The sequence below is a fragment of the Archocentrus centrarchus genome, chromosome 18, assembly GCF_007364275.1.
Source record: "Archocentrus centrarchus isolate MPI-CPG fArcCen1 chromosome 18, fArcCen1, whole genome shotgun sequence".
Taxonomy (NCBI): Eukaryota; Metazoa; Chordata; class Actinopteri; order Cichliformes; family Cichlidae; genus Archocentrus; species Archocentrus centrarchus.
In genome coordinates this window covers 10,265,132-10,281,223 of record NC_044363.1, presented here as the reverse complement: position 1 = coordinate 10,281,223, position 16,092 = coordinate 10,265,132, and the positions used below count along the sequence as shown (strand labels likewise).

The window sequence follows — 16,092 nt, the reverse complement described above, 5'->3', positions numbered from 1 at the left end:
AAGATTATTCTTCATGTTCGGCTGCTTTCAGCACTGCTGGTATTTGTTTAGACTCTTTTGCTCCAGTTGATCTTTCAGAGTTAACTTCAATAGTTACTTCCTCCAAACCAGCAACATGTTTGTTAGATCCCATTCCTACTAGACTGTTCAAAGAAGTCTTTCCAATTATTGATGCTTCAATCTTAAAAATGATCAATCAGTCTTTATTAGTTGGCTATGTACCACAGACCTTCAAGGTGGCTGTAATTAAACCTCTGCTTAAAAAGCCATCACTTGACCCAGCTGTCTTAGCTAATTATAGGCCAATCTCCAACCTTCCTTTTCTCTCAAAGATTCTTGAAAGAGTAGTTGTAAAACAGCTAACTGATCATCTGCAGAGGAACGGTTTATTTGAAGAGTTTCAGTCAGGTTTCAGAATTCATCACAGTACAGAAACAGCATTAGTGAAGGTTACAAATGATCTTCTTAGAGCCTCTGACAGTGGACTCATCTCTGTTCTTGTCCTGTTGGACCTCAGTGCAGCTTTTGATACTGTTGACCATAACATTTAATTACAGAGATTAGAGCTTGCTATAGGTATTAAAGGTACTGCACTGCAGTGGTTTGAATCATATTTATCTCATAGACTCCAATTTCTTCATGTAAATGGGGAGTCTTCTTCACACACTAAGGTTAATTATGGAGTTCCACAGGGTTCTGTGCTAGGACCAATTTTATTTACATTATACATGCTTCCCTTAGGCAGTATTATTAGAAAGCACTGCATCAATTTTCATTGTTATGCAGATGATACTCAGCTTTACCTATCAATGAAGCCAGATGACACACATCAATTAATTAAACTGCAGGAATGTCTTAAAGACATTAAGGCCTGGATGACCTCTAATTTCCTGCTTCTAAATTCAGATAAAACTGAAATTCTTGTTCTCGGCCCCACAAATCTTATAAACATGGTGTCTAACCAGATACTTACTCTGGATGGCATTACTTTGGCCTCCAGTAACACTGTGAGAAATCTTGGAGTCATTTTTGACCAGGATATGTCCTTCAATGCACATATTAAACAAATATGTAGGACCGCTTTTTTGCATTTGCGCAATATTTCTAAAATTAGAAACATCCTTTCTCAAAGCTCATTCATGCATTTATTACTTCTAGGCTGGATTATTGTAATTCATTATTATCAGGCTGTCCTAAAAGCTCCCTGAAAAGCCTTCAGCTGATCCAAAATGCTGCAGCTAGAGTACTGACAGGGACTAGAAAGAGAGAGCATCTCTCTCCCATATTGGCTTCTCTTCATTGGCTCCCTGTTAAATCTAGAATAGAATTTAAAATTCTTCTCCTCACATACAAGGTCTTGAATAATCAGGCACCATCTTATCTCAAAGACCTCATAGTACCATATCACCCCAACAGAGCACTTCGCCCTCAGACTGCTGGCTTACTTGTGGTTCCTAGGATACTTAAGAGTAGAATGGGAGGCAGAGCCTTCAGCTTTCAGGCGCCTCTTCTGTGGAACCAGCTTCCAGCTTGGATTCGGGAGACAGACACCCTCTCTATTTTTAAGATTAGGCTTAAAACTTTCCTTTATGATAAAGCTTATAGTTAGGGCTGGATCAGGTGACCCTGAACCATCCCTTAGTTATGCTGCTATAGGCCTAGTCTGCTGGGGGGTTCCCATAATGCACTGTTTCTCATTCACCTTATTTACTTTGTTTATACTCCACTCTGCATTTAATCATTAATTGATATTAATCTCTGGCTCTCTTCCACAGCATGTCTTTCTCTCCCCTCAGCCCAACCGGTCGCGGCAGATGGCTGCCCCTCCCTGAGCCTGGTTCTGCTGGAGGTTTCTTCCTGTTAAAAGGGAGTTTTTCCTTTCCACTGTCGCCAAGTGCTTGCTCATAGAGGGTCGTTTTGACTGTTGGGTTTTCTCTGTATTATTGTAGGGTCTTTACCCACAATACAAAGCGCCTTGAGGCGACAGTTTGTTTTGATTTGGCGCTATATAAATAAAATTGAATTGAATTGAATTGAATTGAATTGAATTGGTACCCCTGTGTCTGTCCTGTCCCTCTGTCATGTCTCTGCTTTTATTTGTTTTATGTGTTGTTTATTTCCTGTGGAGTATGTCAAGTCTGTGTTTCTGGCTTTGTGTAGTTGTTTCCTGTTTTACTTTGATAATCCCTTGTCCCAGGTGCTTTGTTTAGTTTTACTTCCTTGTCTTGTCTGGTTAATTAGTTACAGCTGCGCCCTCACCTGTTGCTGGTTCCCTAAATTACCCTTCTGTGTATTTATTGTCTCAATCTCCCCCTTGTCTTGCTTTGGATTGTTGTTGTCTTATGGCTGTGTCTTGCTCCCTAGTGTTTCTAGCTTTATTCCCAGTTTAGGTTATTCTGTCAGTTTACTTTGTATCTCAGTCCATTTTTGCCACTGTACTTCTACTTCAATAAATCCTCATTTACCATCACTCCTACCTGCCATCTCTGGAGTCCTGCATTTGGGTCCGCATCCCGTTACACAGCCAAAAAGGATACTGGATGGCGTGAGTGTGTGAGGGTAATGAGATGATAGAGCTAAGTGTAAAGCTAGGGTAAAGAACCAAGTGGTGGCTGTGTGCTAGTACAGACCCAGTTACTGAGTCATGATGAAATTTATGGACTTCATATATGTTGTGATTTAAAGCAGCACTTTGTGTTTTGTGTGTGTTCCACTAAAGTGTAACATGGCCGAAGTTTATGCCAAGAAGGGTAAATCCAAAGTTTTGAGTTCTTAAAAGCATCTGCTTCTAGAGTAAAATCAATATGATTTTGTGAATTCATAAAGTTATGTGTATAAAACTGTGGACACAGATACACCAATGTGGTGATTGGAGAAACTGTCAAGAATTAATATGAATTGTTTCACAGTATTAATGTAATGTATTATGCATATGCAGAAGAAGGCTTGTCAGTTGTGAAGGCAGACTTTACAGTGCGCTCCAACAATAAAATTCTTTATTTCCACAGTTGCTACAAAAATAAATATGCTGCACAGGATCTGACTAGGCCCATCATTTCCATCTGTGCTACACATTTTGGCAAACCAGCCAGGAGGTGGAGCTAGTGAGTCAAACGCACCATCAACTGCCCCTCCTTCGCAAAAGATGAACCTCCCTCAATCAGAGATGGAAGAGATGCAACCTCTGAGACCAAGTGAGTGCAGCTTTGTGGCAGTTGGAGAGACAGTCTCTCGTGGACGTCTGCAGACAACTGAAATGTTCTGGCTTAGACAGCAGAGGCCTTCCCAGCTAAACCAAGAGGACACTCATCAAGATGGCAGAGGGTGTATTTGATGAGATTGAGGAAGCTCAAAAAGGGGATGAAGTGGAACAGTTCTACACAGACGTAGCCCCATACATCCACAAGATAATTAGAAGTGAGTGTTAGTCATATGAGAATCCCCCATCAGAGGAGTCGTTGCCAAAGCAAACTCCTGAGAATGTCTGTCTGTGCACCATTCCAATGAAGACTACAGACTCTCCACCCAAAACCTAGCCAGAGCCATTACGAACTCTGCAAGCTGTAACCTGAAGAGGAAGTTTAAATGTTCTGGGCAGATTGGGGAGCACGGTCAGAGGGATAAATTATCCTACCTCAACCTAGTCTGTCAAATTGTAATGGGGGTTGAGGGAGGACACTGAGAGACTGAAATAGTTGGAACAGGCTAATAGAGAAAAAGTACCACCTGCACTCTGGCAAATTAGAGTTTTTGGCACTGAAGTAGGACATTTGTGATATTTGTGGGATTTCTTGTACCATGCCCCATCCTTTGTGGTATATAGTGACAACAACTGAGTAACATATTCAATTCAATTCAATTTTATTTATATAGCGCCAAATCACAACAGTCATTTCAAGGCAATTTGTATTGTAGGTAAAGATGCTACAATAATACAGAGAAAACCCAACAGTCAAAACGACCCCCTATGAGCAAGCATTTTGCAACAGTGGGAATTAAAAACTCCCTTTGAACAGGAATAAACCTACAGCAGAACCAGGCTCAGGGAGGAGCAGTCATCTGCAATGACCGGTTGGGGCTGAGGGGAGAGAGACAGGACAAAAGACATTATGTGGAAGAGAGCCAGAGATTAATAATTAATGATTAAATGCAGAGTGAAGTATAAACAGGGAAAATAAGGTGAATGAAAAGAATCAGTGCATTATGGGAACCCCCCAGCAGCCTAGGCCTATAGCAGCATAACTAAGGGGTGGTCCAGGGTCACCCGATCAAGGCCTAACTATAAGCTTTATCATGAAGGATAGTTTTAAGCCTAATCTTAAAAATAGAGAGGTTGTCTCCCGAATCCAAGCTGGGAGCTGGTTCCACAGAAGAGGGGCCTGAAAGCTGAAGGCTCTGCCTCCCGTTATACTCTTAAGTATCCTAGGAACCACAAATAAGCCAGCAGTCTGAGAGCGAAGTGCTCTGTTGGGGTGATATGGGACTATGAGGTCTTTGAGATAAGATGGTGCCTGATTATTCAAGACCTTGTATGTGAGGAGAAGTATTTTAAATTCTATTCTAGATTTAACAGGGAGCCAATGAAGAGAAGCCAATATGGGAGAGAGATGCTCTCTTTTTCTAGTCCCTGTCAGTACTCTAGCTGCAGCATTAGAATCAGCTCAAGGCTTTTCAGGGAGCTTTTAGGACAACCTGATAATTATAAATTAAAATAGTCCAGCCTAGAAGTAATAAATGCATGAATTAGCTTTTCAGCACCAGTCTGAAAAAGGATGTTTCTAATTTTAGAAATATTGTGCAAAAAAGCGGTCCCACATATTTGTTTAATATGTGCATTGAAGGACATATCCTGGTCAAAAATGACTCCAAGATTTCTCACAGTGTTACTGGAGGCCAAAGTAATGCCATCCAGAGTAAGTATCTGGTTTGACACCATGTTTATAAGATTTGTGGGGCCGAGTCCAAGAACTTCAGTTTCATCTGAATTTAGAAGCAGGAAATTAGAGGTCATCCAGGCCTTTATGTCTTTAAGACATTCCTGCAGTTTAAATAATTGTGTGTCATCTGGCTTTATGGATCGATAAAGCTGAGTATCATCTGCATAACAATGAAAACTGATGCAATGTTTTTTTAATAATACTGCCTAAGGGAAGCGTGTATAATGTAAATAAAACTGGTCCTAGCACAGAACCCTGTGGAACTCCATAATTAAGCTTCATGTGTGAAGAAGACTCCCCATTTACATGAACAAATTAGAGTCTATTAGATAAATATGATTCAAACCACTGCAGTGCAGTACCTTTAATACCTATGGCATGCTCTAATCTCTGTAATTAAATGTTATGGTCTACAGTATCAAAAGCTGCACTGAGGTCCAACAGGACAAGAACAGAGATGAGTCCACTGTCAGAGGCTCTAAGAAGATCATTTGTAACCTTCACTAATGCTGTTTCTGTACTGTGATGAATTCTGAAACTTGACTGAAACTCTTCAAATAAACCGTTCCTCTGCAGATGATCAGTTACATTAGCTGTTTTACAACTACTCTTTCAAGAATTTTTGAGAGAAAAGGAAGGTCGGAGATTGACCTATAATTAGCTAAGAGAGCTGGGCCAAGTGATGGCTTTTTAAAGTAGAGGTTTAATTACAGCCACCTTGAAGGCCTGTGGTACATAGCCAACTAATAAAGACAGATTGATCATTTTTAAGATTTAAGCATCGATAATTGGACAGACTTCTTTGAACAGTCTAGTAGGAATGGGAACTAATAAACATATTGATGGTTTGGAGGAAGTAACTATTGAAGGTAACTCCAAAAGATCAACTAGAGCGAGAGAGTCTAAACAAATACCCGCAGTGCTGAAAGCAGCTGAACATGAAGATAAATCTTTGAGATGGCTATGAATAATTTTTTCTCTAATGTCTAAAATTTTATTTGTAAAGAAATCCATGCAGTCACTACTAGTTAAAGTAAAAGGAATACTCGGCTCTACATATGTGCTCACTACTACAAAACTCAATGCCACGGGCCACAGATGGGTTGCATAGCGGACTGATTATAATGTCACCATATGCTGTCATCCAGGTAAGACCAATGCAGATGGGCTGACGGAGATGCCACTGGACAGAGACGACTGCATGAGTTGCAGTACAGTGGACGTCAGTCAAGAAGTACTAAGTGCATCAACAGAAGAACAGAATGAGCCTTTCCATGGCATTGGGGTGCTCCAGGCCAGTGCTCTGGAGATGGTAAAAGACCGTAGCAGTTATCAGCTTTTTACTCCAGAACAGATCCAGAGAGCACAACAGGAAGATGAAGTCCAGGAAAAGGTTTTCTCTTACAAGTCCCAGAACAAAAGTCTGAGGAGAACCAAGGTAAAGGCAGAACCATCTGGTGTAGCTGCACTACTTAAGCAAAGGTTAAAACTTTAGGTAGACCAGGATGGTGTCTTGCACTGCAGTAATGCTCATCGAGAGCAGCTGCTGATCCACAAATCTTATTGTCCACTGGTCTTTAAGGAATGGCACCAAGACATGGGCCGCCTAGGAGTGGAAAGGACATTAGACCTCATTTGAGAAAGGTTCTATTGGCCTCAGATGAGTAAAGATGTGGAACACTTCGTCACAAAAGAAAGTGAATGCCTCAAGAAGAAAAAGCAGAGTAAGCAAACCCATGCACCTTTGACATCGATCCAGACAACCTACTCATTCCAGCTTGTGTTTATAGACTTCCTCCATTTGAAAAAGTGCAAGCACAGCTATGAGTACATATTGGTCATTATGGATCACTTCACAAGGTTTATGCAGGCTTATGCTACAAAGAATAAGGCAGCTAGAATGGTCACTGACAATGTCTTCAGCAACTTCCTGCTCAAGTTTGGTTTCCCAACCAAATTGCATCAAAACTTGGGCAAAGAGTTTAATAACAAGCTGATGGCCAAGTTAAAAGAACTGTCTGGCATCCAGGGCACATGTCACATATAACACCCTACCATCCACAGGGTAATAGTCAAGTGGAAAAATTCAGCCGAATTCTATTGTCTATGCTACGTACTCTGGAGGACAAGGAGAAAGATGATTGGAAAGAGTCGCTGGCTAAAGTTGTTTATGTGTACAATTGTACAAAGAGTGTACTGAACCCACAAGAGACTTAATTTTCTGACCCAACAAGATGATTATGACAGTCATCCAATCTGTCAAGCCCTGCGCTTACAAATTCACATAATTCCTGACCAGGAGATATTTAAAGCAGTTTCACTGTGGGAGAACGTATTGTAGCAAGTCTAGTTCAGTAGCTGTGTTCTGTGTGAGTGTTGGGTTTTCATATGGTGGTGAGAATGTGAAGGCAACATGGGAAGTTGGGTTGGCGGAAGTAGGGGTTGACATTGGGGTAACGGTGTTGTTGTTTTTGTTGTTGTTCACGTCTGGAGCTGTGAGAGTTGGTCGCTAACAAAGGAGCTCTAACAACTGCCTGTGTCCTCATTAGTGTGGATCACTACATTGGTGTCAGAAGTGAACTGCCAACCTCTGTTAGCTGTGACCAGCTTGGCCCTGACTGACAAAACCTTGCAGCCCGAGTGTGTGATGGTGAGGGTTAGCCCGAAAATCAAGCGGAGGCAGGGGATAGCGAACGGGGAGGAGAGCCGCTACATATGTGTGTGTTGGACCATGCCGCAGAGCACATATCCCGCCTTCGACAGACGGCCAGGGAGCTGGTGGCTGATGCCCGATTCAGCCCATCGCATGTGGATGGGGGCCCTGATTCTGGGATGGCCACTGCGATGGGCACGTGGCTATGAGGGCCTCTAACGCTGCCAGCCACACGTGAAGATGCTGAAGTATGTGGGGGAGACAGGGTGTGAGGCCTTTCAGGCCCAGTTCAAAATGTTAGCGTGCGCAGAGAACTGGTTGGAAGGCACTAAGGCACTCCAATTGGCCCAGTGCCTCACTGGAGAGGCTTTAGCGTGTCTGGTTTTGCTACTAATGCCCCATAGTCTGAGAGTGCAGACTATAGGGCTTTAGTAGGGGCCCTGCAGCGACAATTTGGGCAGTGCGGGCAGCCTGCTGTCCTGCGAGTGGAGCTATCAAACAGGTGGAGATGGCTGGGGGAAACGCTACAAGCATTGGCTAACGATGTGGAAAAAAGAAGGCTTACTCCCACATGCCCAACGACGTACAAAATAAGCTGGCCAGGGATCAGTTCATTAGAGCTATAACCCCAGGGGAGCTGCACATGCAGATGCTGATTGCCCACCCCAGCACTCTTCATGAGGCACTAGAGTTGGCCCTGGAGAGGGAGGTTGTGGTAGCCTCGATCGGATGTGAACGAGGCGTGGGTGAGACGGTCATGAGGGCCACGAGCCAGGAGAGTCTTGGCCAGGAAATGCCAGCTTGGGCTGCTGAGTTGACTGAACTGGTCCGCACACTGTCATTGTGCCCAGCATGCCACTTTGACCACTCGTGCCGAGCCCCTCGGGTTTGTTGTGTCCCGGTTGTCGACATGTCCATTAGTGTGCCCTGCCAGGAGTGTGGGGGCCCGTGTAGGTGGGGCAGCGCGGTCCCCCCTTTCTCTTTCCCATGCTGCAAGGGCTCCAGAGGGCTGAACCGGTTCTGGCGGTCAAGTGGCTCCTCTTACCATGGAAGCAGGTGACAACATGGAGGCCATGAGGGTGGTGGGCTGGACGTATGCGGGGGAATTCTGCCACGTCCCCATCAAACGGAAGGGAGTGCCATGTATGGCCCTGGTCTACACTGGCTCTACCGTGACCTTGATGAGACCCGAAGTGGTATCAATGGTGATTTCGTTGGAACCCACTGTGGTAAAGCTGTGGATGGTGACTGGAGAGTTGACACCCATGCTAGGTAGGGGCCTAGTTCCGATTCAGGTGGGGGGACTCATAGTGAACACTAAGGTGTGGGTGGCAGCAGTACAGGACCCCTTCATGTTGGGCCTGGACTTTGAGCACCGCACAGTGTGTTCTGGATCTGGGAAGCAACACACTGGCATTTCCAGGTGGGCTGTCAGTTGAGTTGCTGTGCCCTGCTTGGGCAGAGAGTTTAAAATGGTCAGAGTCAAGAAAGGCGGGGGTGAGGAAGGAGCTGCTGTTACACCCCCATGCTTTGCGCCCTGCCTTTTGCACCATCTGAGTTAAGTGAAGATTAAAAAAAAAAAACATGGCGCATGACACAAGAGGGCGGTGTCACCCTGCTGATGAAGAGTGGAACTTAAAGAGCCTCAGCTCAGTTTGTCCACGTTTGTGTTCCTAAATGTTATCAGACTAATAAAATCTAATAAAATCAGATGTATAATATTTCTTTTTATACTTCAGTATGTTTGTGATGTCAAAGCACTGAAGCTCATTATTAGTAATATATCTTTGAAGAGAAATAAAGTGAATATATTATTCTCATTTTCAGTTTTTAAACATGCTTAAAGGACATCCCCAAGAAAATTAGAATTGTATTTGAGACTTTCCTTACTTGGACAGCAGTGATTAATGTATAAGTTAATGATGTCATTAAAACTCTGGTCAAACTGGGTTTCATGAGTGGTAAATGCTCCCAGGAAGCATTTACCACTCATGAAATGACCCAAGCAATGAAAGAAAGGTTGAACATACAGTGTCTTCAAACAGCTCCTCTTCCTGGTGTAAATAAAAACCTGATAGCTCCTCCCCCTTTGATGTAAAACACACCACCTAAACTCTGCAAACCTTTAGTTGTGCAACTAGAAGATGAGTGTACCCACATGTTGTGACATGTAACAGCCGATACTGCAGAAACACGCCTAGATCAGAGATAGGACCTGTTTTCCTTCTCAGTGAATGAAATTCAGTCACTGACACTGAGAGGAGAAATGGCACAGAAAGGAGTTCAGCTGGACCAAGACACAATTTCTTGCTCAATCTGTTTGGATCTACTGAAGGATCCGGTGACTATTCCCTGTGGACACAGCTACTGCATGAACTGTATTAAAACACACTTTGATGGAGAGGACGGGAAGGGAATCCACAGCTGCCCTCAGTGTAGGAAGATTTTCACACCGAGGCCTGTCCTGGTGAAAAACATCATATTAGCAGCTTTAGTGGAGCAGCTGAAGAAGACTGAACTCCAAGCTGCTCCAGCTGATCACTGCTATGCTCAACTTGAATACGTGGCCTGTGATATTTGCACTGGGCGGAAGATGAAAGCCATCAAGTCCTGTGTGGTCTGTTTAATTTCTTACTGTGAGAAACACATTCGACGTCACTATGGATCTCCTGCCTTTAATGAGCACAAGCTGATCAACCCCTACTCAATGAAGACGGAGCTCAAGGTGAGACGACTAAACATCCAGCAGAGAATCCAGGACCGAGAGAAAGATGTGAAGCTGTTTCAACAGGAGGTGGAGGCCATCAATGGCTCCGCTGATAAAGCAGTGGAGGACAGTGAGAAGATGTTGACTGAGCTGATCCGTCTGATCCAGAAAAGAAGCTCTGATGTGAAGCAGCAGGTCAGATCCCAGCAGGTAACTGAAGTGAGTCGAGTCAAAGAGCTTCAGGAGAAGCTGGAGCAGGAGATCGCTGAGCTGAAGAGGAAAGACGCCGAGCTGGAGCAGCTCTCACACACAGAGGATCACAACCAGTTTCTACACAACTACCCCTCACTGTCAGCACTCAGTGAGTCTACACACTCATCCAGCATCAATATTCGTCCTCTGAGGTACTTTGAGGATGTGACAGCAGCTGTGTCAGAGACCACAGATAAACTACAGGACATCCTGAGAGAGGAATGGACAAACATCTCACTGACAGTCACTGAAGTGGATGTTTTACTGTCACCACCAGAGCCAAAGACCAGAGCTGGATTCTTAAAATATTCACATGAAATCACACTGGATCCAAACACAGCACACACACAGCTGTTATTATCTGAGGGGAACAGAAAAGTAAGTTTAATGGAACAACAACAGTCTTATTCTGATCATCCAGACAGATTCACTGGATGTTATCAGGTCCTGAGTAGAGAGAGTCTGACTGGACGTTGTTACTGGGAGGTGGTGTGGAGAGGGAGAGGAGTTTGTGTTGCACTCACATATAAGGATATCAGCAGAGATGGGGAGTCATATGAATGTGTATTTGGCCGAAATGACAAATCTTGGTCATTATGTTGTGACACAAACAGTTGTGCATTTTACTTCAACAAAGTCCGAACTCTCCTTTCAGGTTCTCAGTCCTCCAGAGTAGGAGTGTACCTGGATCACGGAGCAGGTATTCTGTCTTTCTACAGTATCTTTAAAACCATGACTCTCCTCCACAGAGTCCAGACCACATTCACTCAGCCGCTCTATGCTGGAGTTTATCTTTGGTCAGATGGAGACTTTGCAGAGTTCATTATGCTGAAATAGTCAGACGTCACTGAGGGACAGTTGGTTAAAATGTTTGTTTCAGTTTCTTTGGTCTCCATCATTGTTGTGCTGTTTCTTCTCTGCACTCAGCTGTTAGTCACACTTAATGGCTGCTATTTATTGTTTGTTGTCCAGTTAATGACTGAGTTTGTTTGAACATAGAAATCTACAATTACATTTACATTAATTTGTTGTTGGTGTTCAAATGTCTATCAACTATAGTCAGCATCATTCAGTCATTCTTTGATTGTACGGAGCTGATATTCAGAGTCAAACATACTGATCATGTCATGGTCCTGGTGTTGCAGTCCCAGCCCGCTGACACAGTGATTAATCCTCTTTTTGTCTCCAAAAAGTTTGCTGAAACTATTAAGTCAAAGACTGTGTCAGGGGAAACTGAGGTCAGTGATGCTAGTGTTGTTCCCCCTGATACAATGTTTTATCATCATGCTATGGACTCTGCAGCTCTTTCTCTGTCTCTTGATGGTAGGAAGATTATTGTTTGGCCTGAGGACTCATTTTTTGTTTCAAAGCCTGCCAAGGTTAAAAACCATTCATGTTCATCCACTGAGACTGTTTTTTGCTCTGAGGAATTTAGTTCAGAAATTTGTAATTCCGTTTTGAACCTGTGTGATCTGTGGCTTAAACATCCCTGTGAGGAGCAAAGGAAAGCTATAGCACACTGGTAACATAGACTGGTGTCAGGCAATCCCTGGCTTCTGGACTCTTGCCTGTTGTTAAAGACATTATTCATTCTGTTGCGCTTGTTTCCATGACTGTCTCTAATAACAGGGCAGGTAAAGAGACTGTTTTTCTAGAGACTGTGGGTCATGCTCTTGCAAGGCACCCAGCACTCACACCCATTCATTTCCCTCAGGTGAGTGTGGCCAAAGACAAGCTCATTCCTGCACCCATTTTGTTTCCACGGGTAGGGGCGGCCATGGACAGGCCCATCTCTGCACCTGTACCTGCTCCTGCACCTGTTCCTGTTCCTCAGGTGGGCGTGGCCTTCAGCACAAGTCTTCAGCATCAGCTGCAGCAGCTCCTCAGGCCAAGCCATGTCTGGAAACTGAGCGTCCTGACGGTCCAGTTCAGCCCACTCAGTCCGAGTCGCCGGAGGGTCCCGCTCAGTCCAAGCAGCCAGAGATCGAGCCTGTGAATCCTGCTGAGTCGTCCAGGGGTTGTCGACATCGCCTGAGGGTCCCTGCCAAGTCTCCCAAGGGTGTCCCTCACAGTCGTCAACACCAACTACCTGCCATGACAACTGAGAGTCCTCGCCCCCGGCACCGACAAGCAGTCCTCCTCCATCTTCGCCCCTGGCCACGCGATTGTCCCCCTGGGCGCCTTCGCCGCTGGCCACATGGCCGTCCTCCAGAGATCCCCCATCACCACCACTGGGACCACGGCTGGCCTCCTATTTTGCCTCATCGCTGACACTGGCCCCACGGTTAGTCTCCTGAAGGGTATCGTCTTTGCCGCTGGCCATGCGGTAGTCCCCCTGAACTGAGTCGTGTGCTTTGCTACCACTGGGATCATGGCCAGCCTTCTGTTTTCTTCAAAATCATCACTGGCTCTGCAGTCGGACCCCAGAACTGCCTCTTCACCATCACTGATCTATTGGCTGACCACCTGAACTGCTACCTGGCCTCACAGCTGGCCTCCTGAACTGGCTTGTCGGTGCCACTGGTATTGCGGCCAGCATCCTCCCATGGCCAGGTAGACAACCTGAGCCTTGTTTGGACTCCCATGCCCCTTGGGGGTTTTGCTTGTTCTGTCTCAGGAGTCCAGTCTGTTTATGTTCATGTTAGTCAAGCCAAGTCAAATTTAGTGAGTTGATGTTTGTGCTGGTGGCTTGTGCCCAGCACGTCCCGTGTTTTGACTCCTGTAAATAAAGCCTGAATTAAAGTAAAGCTGTAAATGAAGCCAGATTTAAAATTAAGCTTTATGCCTTGGTGTTATTCATTGAGGTCCTCTGCCTTGCCTGCCACCAAGGGTGTAATAATGCGTTTACTCTTGGGGGGGACACATATTGGAAACTGGACAGATTGATAAATACTCTGAGCAAAGCATGAAAAAATGTTGTTTGATCTTTTACTTTCTTCTTTTTCAGATGTTTCTTGGAAAAACAGTGTTGTGTACACCTATATTATTGGATGTATAATTTACATATGTATATGTTTTATAATGGTAAGCTGTGGGCAAACCACCAAACAAAATGGCTTGAGTCTTTTATCAAGTATAATGACCGTGTCATTCCACGCTGTACGCTTACTTTATCAGGTGGCTGCACTGGTACTAGTACAAAGGAGTATTAGGTATTGAGAAAAAAAATGTGCATTTTGAGAATAAATTCAAAATTTTGAGAAAAAAAGTCGAAATGTGCAGATTAAAGTCGTTTCAAGTCAAACAACTGCCACGCCATGTCTGCTACACCTTCCAGAATGTCTTGTATTATGAGTTACTGAAACTACACTTTAGAATCGGTTTTAGTAACAAGGAAATAATTTCTCTTTTAGTACATAAACACGAAGTAGTGATGAGTATGAGGATGTTAAAGAGAGAGTGCAGAAAGCTGCATTGGCTCAGAAGGAAAAAAAACACACAAACTGGCAGTGGTTAGATGCAAGGATATCGATGGTCGCACCTTCAAGCAGTACAGAAGGGATATGCAGAATCACAAGACAACTGATCAAGTTGTTTCATCTACCCAAGGCATTTTGTAGAGAGTATAGCTGCTGTAGCCGTTAGTTGACTTGAAATGATGACTTTTTTCTCGAAATTTTGACTTTATTCTCAAAATGCTCAAAATGATTTATTTTTTCTCAATGTGGCCCTCACACTCCTTCATATACTAGCAAGCTAAATATTTCAGTAGCGCAAAAATAATTTAGTAGCACACACAAGTGCAAAGTTTGATATGTTTTATTGGTCGAAAACATTTAATACTGGTCAAAAATGCATTTTTGTAGATTGACTGGCAATAGAACTGGTTCTTTAATTAAACAACGTTCTGACATGAAAGAAGCCTTACAAACAATGTAATGAACAAATTATTCACTTTTTAATATCAACCTTAAGTAAAAAACAGCTATTAAAATATTTCTATTCAGTTTGAAACTCTGTTTGTTTGGCCAACAAAAATAAAATCTAATACATATCAATTAAAAAAAAATAACCAACATAAATAAATAAAAGTGATACCTCTTACATTTAATAGACAAGCTGTGTTGCCTCTTTACAGTCCTGCATTTAGCCAAACAGGTGCTGGAGCACACAAAGGGTTAAAAAACACTGGCCTAGGCAAAAGAGCCAAAATGTTTATTGCGCCTCTCATTTGCAGCCACAAATTGATTGCAAATTGACTTCTTGTCCAGTAAGTCAAGTTTATCCTATATATGAAAGCAAACTGACAACAAGCTGTTATAAACAAGCCATATTCATGGCAACATTCCCAACAGACCGTTTTACCTCATTCAAAAGAGTTTATGGCTCCTGCTGCTGTCTCCACCTCCCAAACACTCAGAGCCGTTCAGAGGGGAGCGGGGGGAGCGCAGTGGCGTGACGCTATGTTGCACCTTCAAAATAAAAGCACGTGAGTTAAAGATTCTCCTCCACGGTGTAATTTTTGGGTGGGACAAATGCGCCAGTCTCCAATATTGGGGGGGGGACACATCCCCCCCGTCCCCCCCGGTTCCTACGCCTATACCTGCCACAGCAGTACATGACAGGTCATGTGGATGAGGTGAATCTGTTCATGAAACCACTGAATGAAAGTAATTTGTCACACTTCATTATTTTATTTTTGAGCAAACTGAAACTTTACATGATGAATGAAGCTTCTATTTTTGTCATTTATCCTGAATTGTATTATTATCATTGCTGCTTTGTTTAGTTTCAGGGAGGAAACAGATGCAGGTCTCATTGTGGATCTACTCTTAACCAACATCTGCAGTATTTTTACATTTGAAAGTTCAATAAACAGTTTTTTGGGGATTTTTCCTTTGATAAATGCACATTCTTACAAGAATAAGCTGCTTATGAATACTTTTGTAACTATATGGGATCTGATTTTTTTTTCACTTTTTATTATGCCTACAGTACATATGAAAACAAAAATCAGAATAAAGCTATGATTCTCTATGATAGTACCAATAGTAATGGGCAAAGAACAGAAGTGACTTTGAACGTGTTATGGATGTTGGTGGCAGACAGGCCGGTCTGAGTATTTCAGAAGCTGCTGATCTGATGAGATTTTCCCTCACAATCATCTCAAGTTTAGAGAAAATGTTCTGAAATTGAGAAAAAAATCCAGTGAGCAGCAGTTCTCTGCCTGAAAATGCCAGAGGAGAATGGCCAAACTATTTCAATGCAACGGTAACTAAAATAATGTCAGCTTAGATTTAATAAAATATATTTAATAAATATATTTAGTCATTCTTCCAACTTTTCAGCGAACAACACATCTCACAGCTCCACAGTTCCTATTCAATAATGTGTTTAATATGGTGAAAGAAACCAAAACAATGACAGAAAACAACAAAAAGGAATAAAATATTTTACCTGGCTATTAAAAGTGCAGTAATTTAGTAAACCTACACATTGTGGTGTGACAACACATATAAGACCAACATATTGGCTGCTGGCAACAAATCACTACAGTTACTTTAGCTTCTGCTGTCTTTTAAATCACTCACTGCCACATCAAA

General features: G+C 43.2%; 1 protein-coding gene across 1 annotated transcript; it reads left to right on the top strand.

Moving 5' to 3' along the window:
• The first annotated feature begins 9,820 nt into the window (after nucleotides 1-9,820).
• On the top strand, nucleotides 9,821-13,443 carry LOC115797425 (tripartite motif-containing protein 16-like). Its single transcript, XM_030754006.1, has 2 exons — nucleotides 9,821-11,249; nucleotides 12,384-13,443. The coding sequence occupies exons 1-2, from the start codon at nucleotides 9,857-9,859 to the stop codon at nucleotides 12,818-12,820; spliced, it is 1,830 nt and encodes a 609-aa protein (XP_030609866.1). The 5' UTR covers nucleotides 9,821-9,856; the 3' UTR covers nucleotides 12,821-13,443.
• Nucleotides 13,444-16,092: the final 2,649 nt, after the last annotated feature.